Source organism: Protobothrops mucrosquamatus, unplaced genomic scaffold (assembly GCF_001527695.2).
Source record: "Protobothrops mucrosquamatus isolate PMUCROS unplaced genomic scaffold, P.Mucros_1.0 scaffold612, whole genome shotgun sequence".
In the NCBI taxonomy this organism is placed as follows: Eukaryota; Metazoa; Chordata; class Lepidosauria; order Squamata; family Viperidae; genus Protobothrops; species Protobothrops mucrosquamatus.
Genome location: NW_015386909.1, coordinates 435,389 through 457,986, shown reverse-complemented (window position 1 = coordinate 457,986; position 22,598 = coordinate 435,389). Strand labels below are relative to the sequence as shown.

Sequence of the window (22,598 nt, the reverse complement as noted above, 5' to 3'; positions counted from 1 at the left end):
TATCTCTTTTCTTATCTTGGACTCAATGGGAAATTTGTATTTAACTTTCACTGTGTATTATCTTAATAGCATATTCCTACTGGCAGTGGCACTCTGAAGAGGAATTTTTTCTCTCTGCATCTTTTCTGTCATTGCCATTTAATTGAAGAGATTTCAAGAAATAAAACTAGTACTTCCTATATCAGGGGTGTCAAACTGCTGGCCCGCAGGCCAGGTGCATCATAGCAAAACCGCGCCCACCCCATTGCTGGCAATGGCAAAAAAGTTGCGATACGTCGTGACACGTCATGTGACATTGCAAGTTTGACACCCCTGTCCTATATGCCTATATTCTATATAGTGTCTGGAGGTGTGTTGTGTGTGGATAGATATTAGCCATAACCAGTGCTTTTTTTGTAAAAAAAAAAAAAAGTGCCGGAACTCACACACGTCATACAACCCACCTTGCCTACCCTACAAGGTTCCATCCAAAAAAGGTGCCGGAATTCCGTTCTGGGCATTCTATGACAAAAAAAGCCCTGGCCATAACTAAGGAAGAACTTTGCTCCATTTTCTTAATGCCATGGAAGAATGGCAGATCTCTCCCTCTCCCTCTCCCCACTTTCTCTGTGCTTGTGTATGTGTTTGTGTGTTTGTGAAGAGAATCTGTGAAAAAAATATCTGGTGGGGTTTGTTTTTTTTACATTAGAATGAAGTTTGTATCCTGTGGATATGCATCCTCCTGTGGCAGATGTTTATGTCTAAAATAATTCATATGAAGTAAAAGATCATAAAATTACTTTAGCAACGTTGATTCTAAGGTGGCGACATTATGTCTTTTAGTGTGTAAATGGACATTTATCCCTTCTGGCAACTCCTCTTTTTCCCTTGATAAAGCTGCATAGCCTAAGATGTCAAGGATGTGAATTAAAAGATTTGCAGCAGCAAATTGCTGGACTGCTTGGCACCAAGTGTCTTACAGTCTGGCTTTCTGGCTCAAACAGAGAAGAGAAGGAAAAGAATGCTGATGTCATATGGTGTGCAGCTGAAAGCTGTGTATTCTGCAGATTACTTGGATAGGGGATAATACAACTATTACCTACTGTACACTGAAGATTAACTTGTGTATGTGCTGTATGGAATAACTACTTCGCATTCATTTCTTCCTTCAAGAAAAAACTCCTTCCTGAACATTTAATTAGAGTAGAAGGTTGATATTATACCTGTACACAATTTTAATGATTATACATTAAAAATTGTCTGAACAATTTCACTGTCTCTTACCCTTGTCCTATGCCATTGGGTTCCTTGTTCTGAAAACTATGTGGATGTTTTCATTTTTGAAATTATGGGAACTTTTTTTTTTCTGCTTCAGTTTTCACAGAATCTTATTGTGATGTCCCAGGGCACAGCACAGAGGCAATGCAGTCAGCTGGCAATTCAAACCGCCCTTTAATTGCTCCAAATTTTCCCCAAATGCTCCCATGTTTCTGGCAAGCCTCCAAACAAAGGAAGACACACACACCTTCAGCCACCTCTGGCTTCAAGTAGTTTCACATACAGTCTGATTAGGAGAGGAATTTACTCAAGGCCACGGAGATAACAAGGAATGACACATACATCATAAACCTAACTCTTCAGGCAGGGAAAGTGTGTGTATGGAACAAACTGTCCTCCTTCAGGTTTCAACTCACACACAGTTAGATTAGAAGAGTAATTTACTCAAGGCCATGTAGATAACAAGGAAAGAAACATACATCCAAAATCTAACGAGTCTGTGTGAATCCACACTTTCCTGAGCAGTTTCAAAAGAGAAGCCGAAATACAGTCTGAGATCTTTGAACATCCAAGCAACGTTGTCAACCAGTCCAATGGTCAGAGTTTCCGGGTTTCTAAGCAGAAGTCACAGAACAAGAGATCAACAGCAACACACACAAAACTCCAAGGAATCAGCATTTGTTCCCAACAAATGTCTCTCCCCACAGCATCTCCTTAAATCTCAGTCTCCAGGTGTGCCTTGTGGAGAGGGGCGGGACGCTCTCCTCCCGAGTAGTTGAGCCTGCCCTGCATTGTTCCCTCCTTCTCTCCACTCTCCTTGTTCTAGGATCAGTTGGGGGGTGGCCCTTGCTCATTGCCTGAACTCTGTCTCTCCTGTTCCTCCTGTCCCACTCCTGAAGGGCCCTGGCCTTCCTCTGCCTGCTCTTCCCCACATTCCTCTGAAACCACAGATAACTCTCCCTCGACCTCCGTTCCACCTCATTTTCCTCCGCAGATTCAGGCTCCAACAGAGACATGACATTTATTTCTTTACATAGCTCCTTAGAGTTTTTAAAAAATATTTACGGTATTTATTCAGTCAGTCATTTTATTTTGGCCATTGACCAGCAAAACAGATCTTTGAAAAACAGAGTTACACTTATTCATTGCTGAATACCAGTGAAGCTTATGCAGCTCAGAAATTGACTGGAATTAAACATGCTACAAAATCATATTGATTGATTGATTAATAGATTTATTCATTTGTATAACAATTACATTGATTTTATATTCTGACTGGGCATCTTTGAGGTTAATCTTGCTATCACTCTCTTAAAAGTCCTAGGTTTACCCTCTGTGTATCTGAGGCCAAAATTTCATGGTCTGTCTTACAATCTTCACTAGCAGCTATGCTGACCATTTAATAATTACTAGCTAATCAATTAACAGAAAACATTATTCACAAAATGTTACTAATCTATTTTCTGCATTACTCTATTGCTTTTATCCAATCCAAATCTTCCTGTAATTCCAACTTATTCCAAATTTTGCATTCCATTTATCTTTTTTAAAGGCTGTGTTTAGCGATTTATCCATTAAATGAAGAATACCTCAATATCTTTCAGTATCTATAGTTGGGGCATATACATTTATAACTGTATTTATCATTTATCCACTAACTGTAATAAATAGGTATACAGTCTTGCCTTGCACATTGTCTCATTACTTGTTAAGAAAGACTCAGCATTAAACTAAATATCACAAAAGAGGTGAACAATATTTTTTAACAATACAGTGTTCCTCTAAATTCTCTGGCCTACAATCAGATGCAACAAACTAATTGTGAATACAAAAATACCAATCCTTCATCAAATATACAAATGTCTTGATCCTGAAATGAACTTAACTTTACAGTCATTGTACAAATAGAACATACTTGATATTGTAATGTTATCAGTAGTTTTGTACTTTAGCAGACACAGTCGTATGATAAAAACTTGTCTATCTTTGTTATTCTCTAAAACTTGACTGTTATTTTCAATTGATAGCTCAGTAGAATAGAATAGAATAGAATAGAATAGAATAGAATAGAAGCTGGAAGGGACCTTGGAGGTCTTCTAGTCCAGCCCTCTGCTCAAGCAGGAGAACCTATACCGCCTCAGACAGGTGAATGTCCAGTCTCTTCTTAAAAACCTCCAGTGATGGAGCGCCCACAATTTCTGAAGGCAAGCTGTTCCATCGGATGTTTTTGCTTTGACAACAGATGGAGATGCAACCATTTTCTTTTTATGTTTTACTCTTAGAGTTAGCGTTAGATGATACTGGGGGGAGGAATGTGCATGAGAGTTTAGCTAGACATAATAATATTGAACCTAGTGTGTGAGCCAAGGTTATTGAAATAAGAGATGATAAGAATTGGCAGACTGGAGAACAGAAAGGAAAGCCTACATTTCAAACTAATTGGTGAATGTGATTTATGACTGTTAATTGGAGGAGGAATTGTGCTTTGATACTACGTGCTCAGGGGAGGGGAATCCAGTTTTTGGCTTTTGCCAATGCTATGCTTTTCAAATAAAGATTATTTAAGGTAAACAATGCCTCGAAGTTCTTTGAAGAGTTTCATCTGTCAGAACCATGACATAATGTATATTATACAGTACAGATAAAGAAAGAAAAAAGAAAATCAAACAAGCTGTTTCTTATCTTTCTTATAGTCATTACAAAAACCCTATCATTTCTCCCCCTTTAGAATTATATTATACAGTACCCTTCTTCACATAAACAACACTTTTTAATTAGGAAATCTAGATATCAATCGTTCATTTTTTCCCATTTTCAGCTAAGTCCGTAACAGGTATCCAGTGTTTTATAAAAATACTTATTATTTTGTCCCTAATCAAACAAATCAATTTTCCATTTCTGCAAATTCTGTCATCTTCCCAATCTATTGCACAGATGAATGTGTCTGTCTTTCCCCGTCTTTATGCATAGAGTAACTGGACTGCAATTACCATATATAAAAAACCAATTGTCCATGAGTCCTCTCTAATTGGGGATCCATAAGTTCTAATAAAAAAACCTCTGGTTTCATCTGAATGTTAATTTTTAAAATTTGTCACATGATCATATTCATTTACGTTCAGCAGATTCTCGCATGTCTGCAATGCATGATAAAACTGACTAGGCCATTTTTTAAAGCTATTCATATGTCTCAATCCCCGAGATTCATTTAGTTGGGACTGCCGAGCAGATTCTTTTTTCAGCTCCCTTCTGAAGGATCCAATCTCATTTCTTTTTAGGAGAACCTTTGAACCTTTCTTCATATTGTTTAGAATTATCCTTTTCTTGTGTATTTCTGCTGCTGCATTTGGTTTTACACTTTTATGTTTTAGAGCATTTTATGAGTTTCTTGTGAGCTGCCATAACTCTCTAGGATGGTTTGTCTGATTTTAACCAGAACATTCTAATTATATACAAGTATAACACGAGATCTATTGTTATCTTGTTTTAATCAGAGCACAACCAGATTGGATTGCAAGGCCAAACAAACTTTTAATGAGACAGTAGACAATCTATAACCCTTTAGGTCACTGTTTCAGAAATATTTCCTTAGCAGCTTCCTCAATATCTTCAACAATTGCAGAGCTTCTAATGTACTTGGTAATTTCTTAAAAATTCAGGTAAACATTCAGAGATGTATCTGCCTTGAAAGCAGTGGCGTAGCGTGGGTTGTCAGCACCCGGGGCAAGGCACCCCCCCTCCACAGTGGGCGGCGTCGGCGACCCGGCGGCTCGGATCGGATTCGCACAGCCAGCACTGCAGAGAGAGTGAGTGAGCCAGGCAGGGGCAGAGAGCTGCGAGTGCGAGCGCGCCCCCCAGATGTTGCGCCCGGTGCGGCCGGGCCCCCCTGCACCCCCCACACTACGCCTCTGCTTGAAAGGAGCCCATACAGCACAGTCAAACATTAGAAATTAGCACAAGAAGTGCTTTATGATAATTTATATTGTCATAAAATACTTTATGATTATTTTTATGTCATAAAATGTTTTACATCGTTTGCCAGATTTCAATTTTATGAAAGTCCTAGATTCTGGATTTTGAATGCATTCTGTAAGATAGTCTATCTGAGGTACTTTGGTTAAAAGGTTTTGCCTTATGATGCACCATTTTGTCTCTTTAAAGACTACAGACACAAGAGTTTTAGTAGTGTGTATAGATTCAGGTCTAAATGAATGGTCTAATGGAATTAGGAATTTGAATAGGTTCTAGGGGAGTGATTGGAAAACAGGTTTAATGTTAATACTCAAGGGAATGCAATAGGTTAATCTATTGTTCAGTGAGACTTTACTATAGCTTACTGAGCTTATTTAGCTAGTTACATTCCACTGCAAAAAACTTCTTAGATTTAAAGGAGTCTTGCCACATTCTGTAATGGGAAATTGAGAGAATCATGCCTCAGCTGTGAATATTGAATCCTAGAATCCTCAGAAACCAGGAATGATGGGAATGCAATTACATACAAGGAGATGGTCTCAAGAAGCACTTGAAAGTTTTCACATAAGAACCATCTGGGAAACAAGAGTTCTTTTATCATCCTCACAGAGACAAATATTTTCCCCATTCTGCTTCTGTATTGGAGAAGAGCATGTACACAACTCCTAACAATTATTAAAGTACTTAAGAGTACAAATGGTAGCAGAATTGAACAGAAGCACCACATGTGTATATAAAATTCTCAATAGTTTCACTAGTACTCATGGAAAACAGAAGAAAGTATGTTTCTCCACAATGCCTTTGTCACATTTTATTCCAACATTAATATTTTAGAATTCTATAGTAGTAAAGGCATTTCTTACATGAATAGTTTGAATTTTAGAATTGCAACCTTCATTTTAATATATGTATTTTAAATCATCTGAACATGTGATCAAGATCAAAAGAAGTGTTACTACCACTCCTAAGGCCTTAGTAAGACCACACTTGGAATACTGCATCCACTTTTGGTCACCACAATATAAAAAAGATTTGAGATTCTGGAAAGAGTGCAGAGATGAAGAACAAAAATGATCGGGGCTGGAGGCTAATACATATGAAGAACGATTGCAGGAATTGGATATGTCTCGTCTAGTGAAAAGAAGGACAAGGGGTGACATGAAAACAGTGTCACAATATTTGAGGGTCTGCCACAGAGAAGAGGGGGGTCAACCTATTTTCCAAAGTACCAGAAGGCAAAACAAGAAGCAATGAATGCAAATCAACCAGGGAGAAAAGCATCCTAAAACTAAGGATAAATCTCCTAACAATGAGAGCAATCAACCAATGGAACAGGTTATCTCCAGAAATTGTGGGCGCTACATCACTGGAGGCTCTAAAGAAGAGACTGGACAGCCCCTTGTCTGAAATGGTATAGGGCAGGGGTAGTCAACCTTGGCTCTTTTATGACTTGTGGACTTCAACTCCTAGAATTCCTGAGCCAGCTGTGCTGGCTCAGGAATTCTGGGAGTTGAAGTCCACGAGTCATAAAAGAGCCAAAGTTGACTACCCCTGGTATAGGGTCTTCTGCTTGAATGAATGGACCTTTATTATCAAAGTATAACATGTATACAGTGAGATTGGCTGAGCCTCCCTCCGTGCCACCCCATCACAACTCACAGTGACTACAAACCCCCAACTTATTACACCCTGTGAGCTAATTGCACAGCACGCCAGCCTCACGGGTCTGTCATGCATGAAATTATTATGTCCCATTCAAGAGCCTGACAGTCCATGGATAAAAGCTGTTCTTCAGCCTGTTGGTATGGCTGGCTATGTTTCTGTATCTCCTACCTGATGGTAGGAGAGTAAAGAGGTACCAACCAGGGTGAGAGTCATCCCTGAGAATTTTCCTCATTCTACCAAGGCAACGGGCCCTGGCGATGTCATCCAGTGGTGTCAGGGAACAGCCCACGATGTTTTGTGCTGTGCTCACCACCTTCTGTAATACCTTCCTGTCCGCTGTCAAGCCAGCATACCAAACCACAATACAGCATGTGAGAACGCTTTCGATAGTAGACCGGTAGAAGAGGGTCATGAGTCGTCATTCTACCCTGTTCTTCCACAAGAGCCTGAGGAAGTGGAGTCTCTGTTGAGCCTTTCTGGCCACCTGGGCTGTATTAATTTTCCAGGTAAGATCTTCACAGAGATAGACTCCCAGGAATTTAAAGGAGGAAACTCTCGCCACACAGTCCCCTCTGATGTAAAGTGGGGCAGGTTCCTCTCTTTTCCTCCGGAAGTCTAGCACCATCTCCTTTGTCTTGCCGATGTTCAGGTGCAGGTTGTTCTCTAGTCACCATGAGAATAGTTTTTGTACCTCCCCCCTGTACGCTGTCTCATCTCCACCTGTAATGAGACCCACCACAGTGGTGTCATCTGCAAATTTGATGATTGCAGTGGACGGGTCAGATGATACACAATCATATGTGTACAATGAGCACAGGTAGGGGCTAAGCATGCAGCCCTGTGGCGAGCCAGTGCAAAGCTTCAGGGAGGTGGATAAGACAGACCCAACCCTCACTGTTTGTAACTGGTGCCTCAGAAAGTGTTTGATCCAATCAAAAATGGAGGGATAAAAATTCAAGTCAGTCAGCTTTTCAATAAGGATACTCGGCAGAGCAGGGGGTTGGACGAGAAGACCTCCAAGGTCCCATCTAACTCTGGTATTCTGTATTCTATTCTGTGTGTGCAATCATAGTTCACATGTACAGACATAAATTGCAGGTGTGTTATCAGAATGCATGGAGACTGTGAGGGGATTGGGAAACAAATTATTTTCTGCCTAGCTATGAGCTTTTCTCAAGGTTGCTGTGACAGAATATTGGTGAAACAATTTCAGCATCTGAAAGAGGCACATAAACCTGAGAGTAAAAACATTTATATGTTTTGTATATGGCAGAATAAGTGGATAAAAGAAAATATGCAATAAGGTAAAAAGAGACAGAATGGTTTAGAGACAGGATTGGGGTCAGTAAGAGGCTTAACTTGAAAATAAAATATTAAAAACTGAGAAATGCATCCCTCCTTGTATATTTTTGCAGCAGATATACAAACTAATAAGAGAAATTGCAAAACAAAACATTCTCAGTTGGGTTCTTGATCAAAATGTTTGCAGAGTTGGAAAGAACTATAGAAATCTTTTTCAATCCCCAATTCAGTGCAACATCAATCAAAATAGAGCTGGAAGGGACCTTGCAGGTCTTCTAGTCTAACCCCCTGCTCAAGCAGGAGATCCATTTCAGATAGGTGACTATCCAGTCTTTTCTTAAAAACCTCCAGTCATGAAGCACCTACAACCTCTGAAGGCAAGCTGTTCCACTGGTTAATTGTCCTCACTGTTAGGAAGTTTCTCCTTAATTTCAGATTACTTCTCTCCTTGATTAGTTTCCATCCATTGTTTTTGTCTTGCCTTCTGGTGCTTTGGAAAAATAGGTTGACCCCCTCCTCTTTGTGGCAGCCCCTCAAATACTGGAATACTGCTATCATGTCCACCCTAGTTCTTCTTGGGTACATGCCATATCCAATTCTTGCATCTGTTCTTCATATGTTTTTGTCTCCAGGCCCTTAATCACTTAGTTGCTTAGTCCCCAACCTTTTGGGCATCAGGGACCAGTTCTGTGGAGAGAGGTTTTTCTGTGGACCAGATGGGGCGTGGTTTTGTGTGCTGCCTGCATCCCATGGATGGGGCTTTGCTTGTTTGTGCAGACTGGTTGCTGGCATGCTGCGGCCCGGTACTAGTCCACGGATCGGGGGTTGGAGACCCCTGTTCTAGAATACCTCTCTTAGATGACTACCCAGATCCAGTGAAGGAAATCGTATCACTTATGATAACTTGTTCCAGTGAAAAACAGCATAGACTGTCATATTCCTCCTAACGTCTAACTTGAACCAACTTTGTTGTAGCTTTAACCAACTGGTTTGGCCCTACCTTCTGGAGCAACCCAGATTAAGGCCCTTCTCTTTTTTGTATGGCAGCCCTTTGAGCTATTGGAAGAGTGTTATCACATATCCCCTTGATAGGACTTGGTTTTCAGATTTATCACTGTCTTGGTAGCTTTCCTCTGAACTCATTCCAATTTGTTACTGTCCTTTCTGAACTGTAGTGCCAAAAACAGTATTAAGTATTCCAAATGCAACCAGACTAGGACAAAGTACAGGAAAATAATTACATCCCATGATTCCCAAGACATGGTCAACAAGAACATCCAGATTCTTTTCACGCATTCTACTGCTAAGCTGCTATGGATAAGCCAGGTCTCTCCCATTCTATATTTGTGTTTTAGTTTACATTACATTTCATTTTACTCATTTCAGCTCTCTGTTCAAAGTCATCTAGAATTTGTTGAATCTATTATCTGTCCTTTAAAATATTAATCATCCCTCAAAGGTTTGTTGATATAGAATATTTTTTTCACAGGAACAATCAAAGAGACATAACCGAAATCCAAAATGTATTTTGAAAATTAAGTACATGAAACATAGATGAATTTTCTATAGAATTTGAGTAAGTTCAAGCAAATTGCACATTTTGAAAAATGTTCTTCAGGGCTTTTGAAAAACAAGAATTTGAAAAAAATGGTGGCTGCTCTTGACCTCTGCATAGTTGAGTGATTATTTGCAGTGGTTTTATTTGTAGCATCAGGCTTGAAGTTATCAACACATCTCCTTATTTTACCACATTTCAGAAGTTTAAAACATTCAAAGTTTGGAAGTGTAAGTTTGTGTTATATATAAGTCATTTGCCACGAGGTGGGTGGAAGATAAATTCAATAAATAAATAAACGTACCTCAATGAATTTATATAGTGAGATTTTTTGGCTGTGTGACTTTGCATGCAAATTATCTATTCATAATTACATTTTAAAAAATAGTTCACTGAATAATTAATACAGAAAATAAAATATATAGACCATTAGAAAGAAATAAAAAATATTTTGTCAGCCTCCAGCTACAGAACAGAATAATGTATTCACATTCCTAATGTAAATTAACTAATTTATTTCTTGTATGTTGAGAGTTCAGTCCAAAATGAGGCCTGGTCATAGAATGGAAACAGCATTGTTCATGATGGATACACTTCACTGGAATCTGAGGGATGCCATACACTCCACTTGGTCTTGTAAAACCTCTCAGTAGCATTCCTCTTGCTATCCCTAGTATCTTTCTGGGCTGTTTGCTACAAAGGTTGGGCAAACAATCTTTTACAGTGCTTCAACTCCTCTCTCAACTGTTTTTCCAGTCAGTTGTTGTGGGTGGAGAGTAGTCAAATCTGTGGCTGCTGAAACTGCTAGGAAAGGCATTTTGGGATGCGGTATCTTTAACATGCTGATGGTAATTGCCATTACATTGCCACCCCAGGCTTGCTTGGGGAACCACAAGATAGTCCTTATCTGGTATCTACAGAGACTTCTTCAGCTCTGAATGGGATAAAACATGCCTAAACTGAATCTCAACAAGGTTGACTTACTATTTATTTGGAGATGTCTTGGTTTCCCTTGGTTCCTGTGATGGTTTTGAATGGCGTTTTATTTAGAGCTAGTGCTATGGATACATGACACTTGCTCAAGCATGAAAAACAGACTTTGGCCAGGAACGCCTTCACTCAGATTCAGATGGTATACCTATTGTGGCTTTTCCTAGACTGAGAAACTTTGGTGACAGTGATTCACCCCTTCATCACCACACATATAAATGAAAACACACTGTATAGGGCACTGCCTTTTAAGATAATTCAGGCATCATCGCTGGTCCAAATTGTAGCACTCCTGTTTAAGAACATAATGCCAGTGCTTTGACAGAACATCAGTTCTGCCTTGGTTGCTAATAAGTTTCCAAGTCCGAGTCAATGGTTTAAACCTGCATGGGTATAACCAGGAGCCATTCAATGCTATGCCATCAGTTAGTGTGACCCAATTTCCATCCCACAAATTAATGCACTTTTCCATAAGGATCAGTGTAATATGAACAGTCATCATTTTGTAATCCATGGTGTAACTGTACCTGTTGGAGAAAGCAAGCAAGCTTAAAATTCTGGACTCATTCCCATTTTTAATTGTGCAAATGATACCTTTTTATTGGAGTGCCATTCATATGCTTTTTAGCAGGATAGAAATATGATTTCATTATTATTGTCAATACTTTAGTGAGATATGGAACTGCAATCTTGTGAGAGCCTTCAATATTACCAATAAAAAGTCTTTTACCAAAGGTCTCGAGATCCACATGTGGATGTCCATGGTCTGAAACATACAAGGACTGTAGTATATGAATTCAGCAAATGGAACATAAGAATAAATTTAAAAAATGGATTAAGAGGAAGTAAAGTATTAATTTGGGGCCTAAATAGAGCTTGGGATACCTAACACATCCTAGAGGTTGATTTATGGATACTACTGAACTGTAGTTATTATTTGTCCCAGATGAGTGGAACATCTTTGCTAAACTGTTATTGAGACACTGAAATTCTAAACTCCTCTCTTACAGAATTGAAAATGTACTTATAGTATGACTAAGTGGATTTGAAAGAGTTGCTACTTCTCTCGAGAAAAATTATATTCGGAATCTCCCTTTGATATTAGTACCTTTCAATTAGCTTCTACATTTGACTCAGCTTAGAACTGTCACCCATCTACTTAATTCCCTCGCCTTATTTCTAAGTGATTTTTTTTCGCTTTTCATGGTGTAACACACTTACATGACTTTTGAAAGTTGTGGCATAGGAGTTTTTATTTCCCTCTTAACAGATGCTTTTGATTTTCAAATTTTAAAGCATAACTCCAAATTTAAGATATAGATGAAAAAGATCTAAACAGGAAGGAGCAGGAATACAGTATATGTTTCTATTCTAGCTGAAGAGAATTAGGTCAAAATCCAAAGAAATAAAGGCTGTTTGTTGGTCCAATATGTGCGCAATGAATTACACAATACAGAACTGCTTTTCTCACATTGCAGCATATAATATTCTCTGTAAAGGGCACTGCATAAGGCAGATCACTGTTATTTCTCACCTTCTGGGACAAATATGAAATGTGAATCCTAGATTCTGACTAACCCAAATAACAACCTCAAGAATATTTGCTTGATGGAACTGCCTATGATGATGTTAACTAAATCAACAATGGGGTCTTAATAATGAAATATAAATCACAACTTTTCATGCTTACATTTCTGTTCAAATCTCTCCTGATGTATTAACCATTGGTCATCCTTCTTAGATGATGTTCTTAAACAAAATATATATATATACCCTGTGTTTATTTAGAATTGCTGATAACGCAGCTGGGATATCTTCCATGCAGAGCAGTGTTTGGTCTAGCTTGTGTCAGCTTTCTATGTTTTTATAACAACCTTAGACAACATCATTAAGCAATCATGTTTCCTGAAATTTAACTGGAACAAGAATAGAACAAAAGCTGCCCAGCCTTGAGCAGTTTTATGGTTGTGCTATTCAAATGCTAGGAGTAAATCAAATTCTGAGGATATGAAATAAGGACTCAGCCAAGGCAGATTCATAGGTAGATGTGAATTATGTGTGCCATGATTGAACTGACTATATCAGCTTAAAGTATAATTACAGGGGCCATATTTTCTTGGAAAAAATAAAGGGCAAACTTGAAAAAGGAGCAAATCTGTGTCATAAAAATAGAATTATTAATAACAAACAATTTAGTACAGGGGTCTTCAAACTCGGCCCTTTTATGACTCATGGACTTCAACTCCCAGAATTCCTCAGCCAGCTTGCCTGGCTGAGGAATTCTGGGAGTTGAAGTCCACAAGTCATAAAGGGGCCAAGTTTGAAGACCCCTTATGTATAGTGTGAACTCAGCTGTTTGATTAGTTTATGATTCATTGCATTGCTTTATCCTAGGCAATGGACTATTCAGATATCAGATTAAGTGTGTTGTCTGACAGCATCCTCTACATTCAAAATCGGATATAGCTTGTTTGAAAGTTTATTCCACTCTACTTATGTCACTTTGATGATTTGGATTGAGATCATATTGACAGATTGTCTGAGTCTGTTTGGAAGAATCATCCCACACAAAAAGTGAGACCTGTGGGAGAAAAGGGAAAATGCTTGTCAGATCTATACCCTCAGTTTCCTCCTTGGCATCTGTCTTCACAGTTGGAAGATTATTATTTTTTCTTTACTCATTTAGATTTCCTGTCTGATTTAGAACCTTGTGTGCAATTTTTGATTAGGCAGGGATGCAGCTCAGATACAGGTTTTCCAGTGCAGATGTTCACTCCTTTAGAGCCTGAAAGGCTAAAGGAACAGAATAATAATCAGAATAGAGCTGGAAGGGATCTTAGAGGTCTTCTATTCCAGCCCCCTGCCCAAGCAGGAGGCCCTATATTATTTCAGACAAGTGGCTGTCCAGTCTCTTCTTAAAAACCTCCAGTGATAAAGCACCCACAATGTCAGAAGGCAAGATGTTCCACTGGTTAATTGTCCTCACTGTTAGGAAGTTTCTCCTTAATTCCAGGTTGTTTCTCTCCTTGATTAGTTTCCATCTGTTGCTTCTTGTCTTGCCTTTTGGTGCTTTGGAAAATAAATTGACACCCCCCTCCTTGTGGCAGCCTCTCAAATACTGGAATATTGCTATCACGTACTCCCTGGTCCTTCTTTTCTCTAGACTGACCATTTCCAAATCCTGCAAAAAAAAAAAAGAAAAAAAAGAAAAAGAAAATAACAGAATTGGAAAGGACTTGGAGGTCTTCTAATTCAACTTCCTGCTCAAGCAGGAGACCCTATACTATTTCACACAAATGGCTGTCCAATGTGTTCTTAAAAAGCAGATGAAGAACAAATGAGAAGTGAGGTGGAATCAAAGTCCTGCAGATGAGTGCGGACATAACCTTGAAGAAAGAATGTGAGGGCAGTTACATAAATATCTGCTTAACCACATGTGAGCTAATGGTCCGACATCAGTGTTTCTCAACCTTGACAATTTTAAGGCATGCGGACTTCAACTCCCAGAATTCCACAGCCAGCATTGCTGGCTGTGGAATTCTGGGAGTTGAAGTCCACATGCCTTAAAATTGTCAAGGTTGAGAAACACTGAGCTAATGTGAAAGAAACTCAAAATTGACCTACCTTGGTTCTCTTCTTTATAAGATGAGGGAGAGAGAAACTGTCATGTTTTCACAATTCTGTGACTATGCTCTGCAACAAAAGAAAAGAAAAAAGAAAAAAAAGAAAAGAAAAAAGAAAAGAAAAGAAAAGAAGAGTTCCAACAGTTGTTGTGGAATCCATTTCCTGAATGGCCAATTCTGAAGAGCTGTTAATCCTCCCCTTTCTCCTTATTCAAATGGTTTCTTACCTCTTTAAAAATGAATTAACATATTTTAACACTTTTGTTATCTGTCCATCACTAAATGTCGCTTTTCAAAATGGCTTTTACCAGATGAGAAACCTGCCCAAAAAATATGGTGACAACCAAAATTCCACATATAATTGATTCAAACCCACTTTAAAAAAATATTAATCTCAGGAATTGAGCACAGAAATTAGATGCACAACTCCACCCAAGTATGTTGATAATTATAGAAAATTCCTTCATCATATATTAGTTATTTTCATTTATCCATTATTTATCCACTAGAGTTTCTTTACATATAAAGGTGATGAATTAGCAAAACACATCTTTATAATGTGATATGTTTATTTTAAGCTCAAGAATCCTATATAAATATATATTTAAGTTACTTTAGAAGTAATTTTGAACTTCTAAAAATAACGGCATTCTTGTTTCTTATGTTCTAGTGGTGCCAAGAAATCATAGCTTTCAATAGGGGTCTTCAAACTTGGCAATTTTATGATTTGTGGACTTCAACTCCCAGAATTCCTCAGCCAGCGTGCCTGGCTGAGGAATTCTGGGAGTTGAAATCCACAAGTCATAAAAGGGCCAAGTTTGAAGACTCCTGGCTTACAGGGTAGAGGGCAGGGACAAATCTTACCAATGAGATGTTGAGGGACTCAATAAAAAAAACCTCTGAAATACTATTCCAGGGAAATATTTTATACACGAAATGTGATAGGACAAACTATAAATGTATTGAAAGTCTTTTGGCATACCCTAAAACCCTCAGTTGCATATAATGAAGCTGTTCCACATTCAAGCTATTAAATATCATATCACCACAAAGTGTGTGATGTGTTTCTATAGGAAAAAAATCGTTGAGTTTGTAAGCATACTCCAAGCACTCTTCTCTCTTGTTTGTATAAATTGCTATTTTATTGATATGAATCCATTTTTGTTTTGGAAGAGGCCAAGAGTAATCTTTCACATACTGTGTAAATATTACTTACTCTAGTCTTTGGGGAATGAAAGACAATGAATTTGAAAAACAAGTGTTCGTGTCCTTCCAACAGTAGAATTGAACAACAATTCACAACAAAATGTTATGCTGTGGGCACAGGCATCTGGGAGCAGGGTAAAAATGTCAATTTGGTGGCCATGCTGAATGTAAAAAGGGGGCAATTTTTCATTTGCACAGTCAAAGCTGGACTTCCTTTACTATTCCTTGCTAACATGTCTATATGGAGATGCATCTTTTCATTTCTTATTTAACAGACTCCCAAGGTTCCAAACTAAACATTTAGTTTTCATTGCACTGCATAAGTTCCCTTCCTTTATGGCAGACATGTCAAACTCGCGACGTCACGTGATGTCGCGCAACATATCGGAGCTTTTTCACCGTTGCTGGCAATGGGGTGGGCGTGGCTCTGGTATGATGAAACTGGCCCGCGGGCCGGCAGTTTAACACCCCTGCTTTATGGTTTCTTTTCCCTGCATTTCCTCTTTTGGTTCTGCATTTAGGCAAATCTTGGAGTTCTTCCTAGCCTGCTGTGAAATCTTTCTTCTTCTTAGGCTACAACATTAAATATTTTAAACTATTGTCTAGACCAGGGGTAGGCAACCTTGGCTCTTTTATGACTCGTGGACTTCAACTCCCAGAATTCCTGAGCCAATATGGCTCAGCTTGGAAACCTCTCCCTTTCCCCTCAGCAGGGCTGGCTCAGGAATTCTGGGAGTTGAAGTCCACAAGTCATAAAAGAGCCAAGGTTGCCTACCCCTGATACTTTTTGCACCATGAACTACTTTTGGCTGCAGTTGCTGAAAATCAGTTTCATAGCATAGTTTCCACCATTTTGAGCTAGGAAGAATAAGAAACTACACAAATTATAGCACAACCCTAACAAATACTTCATGTTATGTTTTAAAAATCAAATCCCCACTCCTTCAGAAATCCCAGCCTGCCAGCACTACCTTAAGTTGAAAGGTTTTGGAGGGTTTTTTTTTCCAGAATCATAGGATTACAGATGTAAGATTCACAGACAGAAAATGTCCTATATCCTTTCTAGGCCCCATGATGGGATCTGGACTGAGAAGCTCAGTGTGCTCTTCCTCCAAAATATGTCGCCCATTTATAGGAAAGCCTTCCCCAGTCACAACGCAACCAGAAATTTAAGGTATCTCCTTCTGCAGGATCTTCATTCAGGCAAGCCTGAAGCAGAAAATATTCTGCAGTTAAGAAGAAATCCATGCATATTTTGCAACTTCTGACCACACCCTATGATTTTTAAAAATGGAAAAAGTAAATATTTGTGTAATCTGTATTTTTCTCTGTACATACCCCAAAAGACCAATATTGCTATCCTTAGCTAGATTTGTCTATTCCATTCTAGAAATAATGATTTCAAAGAGATGAAAGCATCTTATGAGTTGGTTTTTATATAATATAATAATAATAATAAAGTTGGAAGGTATCTTGGAGATCATTTAGTCCAACCCCCTGCTGAGGCAGGAAACCCTATACCATTTCAGACAAATGGATGTCCACTTTCTTCTTAAAAACTTCCAGTGTTGGAGCATTCACAGCTTTTGGAGGCAGGTTGTTCCACTGATTAATTATTCTAACTGTCAGAAAATTTCTCCTTAGTTCTAGGTTGCTTCTCTCTTTGGTTAGTTTCCGTCCGTTGCTTCTTGTCCTGCCTTCAGGTGCTTTGGAGAATAGCTTGATTCCCTCTTCTTTGTTGGCAGCCCCTGAGATATGGGAAGACTGCTATCATGTCACCCCTCGTCCTTCTCTTCATTAGACTAGACATACCCAAGATGTAAAGTGTAGATTCTGCAACATAAAACAGGAACACATGCCCCAAAGTATAATATATATACCCTATTATGAAAATCATGCTAAACTGCTTGTTTACTCAGCAGTTATCCCAATATCATTTAAAAATCACATTGACCATCCTGTATGATCATATACCATGGGAAGCAAACTGACATAAATTCTGTAGCAGAGGACGCTGAGGATTGTTATATAAGTCACCATTAACACAGATATAAAACATCACATGGTTGATGGCCAGAAATGTTACACTTAGCAGTAGTTGGGTGAAAGTCCCAAAGATGTTTTTTTTCAAGAGGCAACTGGACTTTCTTGTTTTTTCTTTGAAGACGTTTCGCTTCTCATCCAAGAAGCTTCTTCAGCTCTGACTGGATGGTGGGGAATGGAAGGATTTACATTCCTTGCAGACAGCTGGTCATTTGCATTCTTTCAGAGAGTAGACTTGGGTTAAAGAGTACCATGAAACCCAGGGCTATATATTAGGGCCAAAAACAACTGAAACCTTCCCAAAACAATGCACGAGGAAACCACATTCCTATTATTGCAGAGGAAACAAGATGGATGTGTTCATCTAGTTCCCAGGAACGGGATCCATTCAAGTGACTTAAAAGCCTTTCAAGCAATATGTTCAGAACTATCCAGTTCGTTTGTTATAGATCAGTGGTTCTCAACCTTCCTAATGCCGCGACCCTTTAATACAGTTCCTCATGTTGTGGTGACCCCCAACCCTAAGGGCTCTCCAAGCGCACACCGACGCCGCCCACTCACCCACCACGCCCTGGGCTCAGTGCGCCTCGCCTGTCCTTGCCTCACTTCCGAAGGTCGCCGGCCTGGTTGGAGAAGCGCCCAGGTGGGGAGAGGGAGAGAGAGCGAGAGCGAGCGAGAGAGAGAGAGAGCCAAGAGGGCGATAGCACCAGCAGAGCTTAGTTCAGCCTCCTCCGTGGAAAGGGCCGCAAAGCAGCGCAGCCTCCCTTAGGAGATGCTCGACAGAAATGAATCCGGTGCTGCAACGGCCCCCAGCTTGAAGCCGTGCGGAGTCTCGGTTCCTACGACCATCGGAAATATGTATTTTCCGATAGTCTTAGGCGACCCCTGTGAAAGGGTCATTCGACCCCCAAAGGGGTCGCGACCCACAGGTTGAGAACCGCTGTTATAGATAGAGGGAGTATGGCATGCATCAAGAACACAAGTGGGAAATTGACGCCCGTCAGTAAGTCTGTGGGAGATGTAGGTCGAAAAAGTCAGTATGGCAATCTTGACTCCGTGACAGGGCTTTCCACTTCTTTTTTTAACACATGTTGTACATATGACACAGGGGTGGGATATAAATCACATGATCGCTGTTGCTATCCTGACTTTTGAAACCTTCCCTCTCCTGGACACCTCTGCTCCCAAACCTATTCATCGTCTCCGATAATTCTAAGCTCTTTTCATTCTGGACTAGGACTCCTGCAGAAAGCTTGTACAGAGGACAGATAACAATAAAAGTTGCAGTTATATTTGCCTATGAAAAAGCTGCTTCGGATTTAGTCATCAAATATATTTTAAAAAGCAAGCAGAGCAAACACCGTGAGAGTAATATTTCTGCTTTGTTTTTAAAGACTCAAAATATGTTCTTTATGAGTGATACATACTGTACTATATAACTATGAATCCTTTAAAATGTAAGTCTTACATATTTTCAAATGTAATGAAAATAATAATAATAAAAAAATACAAGCTGTTGCTTATACCCCCCCCCCCCTCTTTCAAACTAATTGATGCCCATTTGAATTTCATTGCTATTGGAAAGTATTATGGCCAACCTTTGGTAAATACCACACATAAGAATCACTGCATAAACCATCCAGAAAGTTTTTTAAAAAGTTATTTGTAATATGTGGTAAGTAATCTTGTACTAATGTGTTTTTGCATTTCCATTAAGTGACATATGCAAAATGTATGAGAGATGCATACAAACATAGTTTAATGCTCTTATGAAAACAGATAACATTGTTTTGTCCTTCAGCACTTATAAAGGAAATTTACAATTGAGTAGGCACAAAAGAGTGTAATCAAATTAGTTTCCTGTTAGCTCAAAATATAGCACTTCTTCTTGAGTAATCATTCCATAGAAGTAAAATTATACAATTACACAATGAAACTTCACTGTGGCCTTTAGGGCAGAGAATAAAATAAAACTATAATAAAATCTATAAACTTGTAATTACTAATAAAGCTAAGAAATAGACTTAAAATGCAATCACATTACAAAAAAATAAATTTAGTAATAATTTAGTACATAGTATATAATTTATAATAATAATAATAATAAGTTGGAGTAAGAGGCAAGATGGCGACCTATTAACATGACCCTGCATGAACTCTTGCTGCTTCATTTTAATGCTGTTTAAAACTTATTACAGTGAGGAAATGGCATCTCTTATTACTGTATATCTGTAATTTCCTGGGAGAGAAAAAGAGAAAGGAATTAGACAAAGAAAAGAGAGAAGAGGAAAGGAGGGGAGGAGAGGGGAGGAGAAGGGAAGAGAGGGAGGGAGGGGAGGGGAAGGAATAGGAGGGGAGGGGAGGAGAGGCAAAGGGGAGGGGAGGGAAGAAAGAGAAGAGGAGGGGAGGGAAGTGGAGGGGAAGGAGGGCAAAGGGGAGGGGAGGGAAAGCAAAGGAGAGGGAAGGTAAAGGAAGAGAAGAGGAGGAAAGAGATGTCTGACTCAGAAGAATAGACAAAAGGAAGCAGACTCACAAAGGCAGCACTGGTTCACAGAATTCTTTCCAAGATAGCCATACAATAAAAAAAAACACATCTATTTCTGTTTTGAAAAATTCAACAGCAATAAAAACAGCATCAGAACATGACCAATGCTTTAGGCACTGATAAACACTTATTGTGGTTCAAGTTTTTTTAAAAAAAATATTAACACCTTTTGGAGTTTCCCCAAAAGACTTGAGGAGGATGAACAGATTTTTGGTGAGTGAATTAATTAGTGGTGGAAAGAGCAGTGGAGTACAGACAAATATCAAGGTTGAATTTTCAGGTTTAGTGGTGGCAAACGTGATGGGAGAAGGCCGACGAATAGGCTAGCAGAGGTTCTTGTGTGTGTTAAAGAGTGCAGAGGAAGGTGGGCAGGAAGGGTGTGGAATGTGGTAGATGGAAAGATTTGAGTGTGAAGGAAAAAGGATGGAGAAAGGATGGCCCAGGAGGTCACAGGTTTATAATCAGGGATTGTGATTGTGGAGTGGAGTGGGAAAAGTAAGTGTCCNCTTCTTCTTCTTCTTCTTCTTCTTCTTCTTCTTCTTCTTCTTCTTCTTCTTCTTCTTCTTCTTCTTCTTCTTCTTCTTCTTCTTCTTCTTCTTCTTCTTCTTCTTCTTCTTCTTCTTCTTCTTCTTCTTCTTCTTCTTCTTCTTCTTCTTCTTCTTCTTCTTCTTCTTCTTCTTCTTCTTCTTCTTCTTCTTCTTCTCGTGCCATGTCCGATAACGGACATGGCACGAGAAAGAAGAAGAAGAAGAAGAACGTTGGCAATCATGTTGGCAATCCTGTTTTTATCAGCAGCTGCACGAAAAAATGCTGCTGAGTTTTGTCCAAATCAGTCCCTTAGCTTTTGAAGCCATGATGTTCTTCTTCTGCCTGGACCTCGTTTGCCTTTTTCATTCTTTAGTTTTCTGTAATCCTGCCTGCTTGCTACCATTTTTCTTTTCCAGTTACCGATGCCATGTCTTTTAATTATGTATAGATCTATTGCTTTGATGTTGCATTTTGAGATGTTTGAGGTTTTGGATAGCACTATGATGAAATATATATTTCATTCCCTGTTGGGAAAGCTGAACAGACCACAGATTACCCAACTGAGAATCCTTTTCCATTTCACTGACGGCTCCGGGTGGATCCTTGGGGGTTGTTTGTTTCTGTGGATTGAGAAGGTCTGAGAGCATTGGGGTGGTGGTGGTGGAAGAAACTTAATCCATGCTATATCAGGCCCAGAAACCTTCAGAGCAAGTTATCTTCTCCATTACTCATCTTCTGCTGAGAAAAGGTTCAAGATCTGATGGGGACAGAGTAAGAACGGACTGCTTCCAGATTCTTCTCTTTATTTATTCAGACCGAAAAATGGTTGAGACCAGAGTTGTCTTCATTTCCAAGAACATATGCAGATCTCCAATTGTATGTGCTAGGAGTGGCAAATGCCATACATTTTCACTTGTCCTTATTCTTCCTTTACATTTGTTTTGTTTCATTTCTTGAGAAACGTTCAGCTATGAAAGAAATCTAAAAAAATGCTTTCGCATTCTCTGGATGTTTTCTAATCTGTTCATTTCTGTAAGCTTTTTGATTAATGCAACATTGTTTTATATGGGTCTCTTTCACAAACAGTCATTTTTACAGCACTGTTCTCATATGTATTTTTGCTTTGCAAAGTGTCCTATGTAATTCTCTAAACATAAAAAATAGCACATTTTTATTTAATGTAATAAATAAAATTTATTGTAAATAAATTAAATGTAATTAAATTACATTACAATGTAATTACAAAATTACAAAATGTAATTTTGTCTGCTTTGCATATTTTGAAGGGGAAGAGAATCAAAAAACCATACAATAATGTACTAGAATATATAAAAATATTTTTTTTAGAAAAATCTGGTGAAATAGTGCATTTCATATGTTAGCCAATAAAATTAGGTTTTTACACCCAGAAATATATTGCAATACCATAAGCATGAAATGTTTGATAATATCAGCGTACAAACCTTGTACAATTATGAGAAATGTGGCATATTACTGTGCTGTAAATCTCTAAAATGCTGTGGGATAAAGAATATTCATGCTTCTTAAGTAGCAGAAGAAGCCTATACAGCAATAACCTCTCCAATTCTTTTGGGGAATCTAGACTAAATGTGGCTAAGTGATAATAAAAGAGGTCCAAAAGAAATAATCCACAGACATGACAGAATTGAATTTACCTCAAATGATAACGTCATATTTCTTTTCTAGACCCCAGAAGAGTTAGAAGATGTATCTGACCTTGAAGAAGATCATGACGCCCACAGTCGCACCAGTATTCAGACAGAAGGAAAAACTGATAGGGTAAGTATGGAAAAAACAGGATGCCTACACCCTGTTTCTTTAAATGCTTTGAGTTAAATTGGGAATTATGCCAATATATTACTATCTTCTTCAACCAGTTTCAGTATAACAT

At 38.8% G+C, this 22,598-nt stretch overlaps 1 protein-coding gene across 1 annotated transcript in view; it reads left to right on the top strand.

Annotated features, from left to right (window-relative positions):
- The window catches only part of LOC107288957 (catenin alpha-3), a 237,381-nt gene that overhangs the window by 125,728 nt on the left and 89,055 nt on the right, over positions 1-22,598 (top strand). The window contains exon 4 of the mRNA XM_029284460.1: positions 22,394-22,486. Coding sequence (XP_029140293.1) covers positions 22,394-22,486 — 93 coding nt within the window. The remainder of the gene's footprint in view (positions 1-22,393; positions 22,487-22,598) is intronic.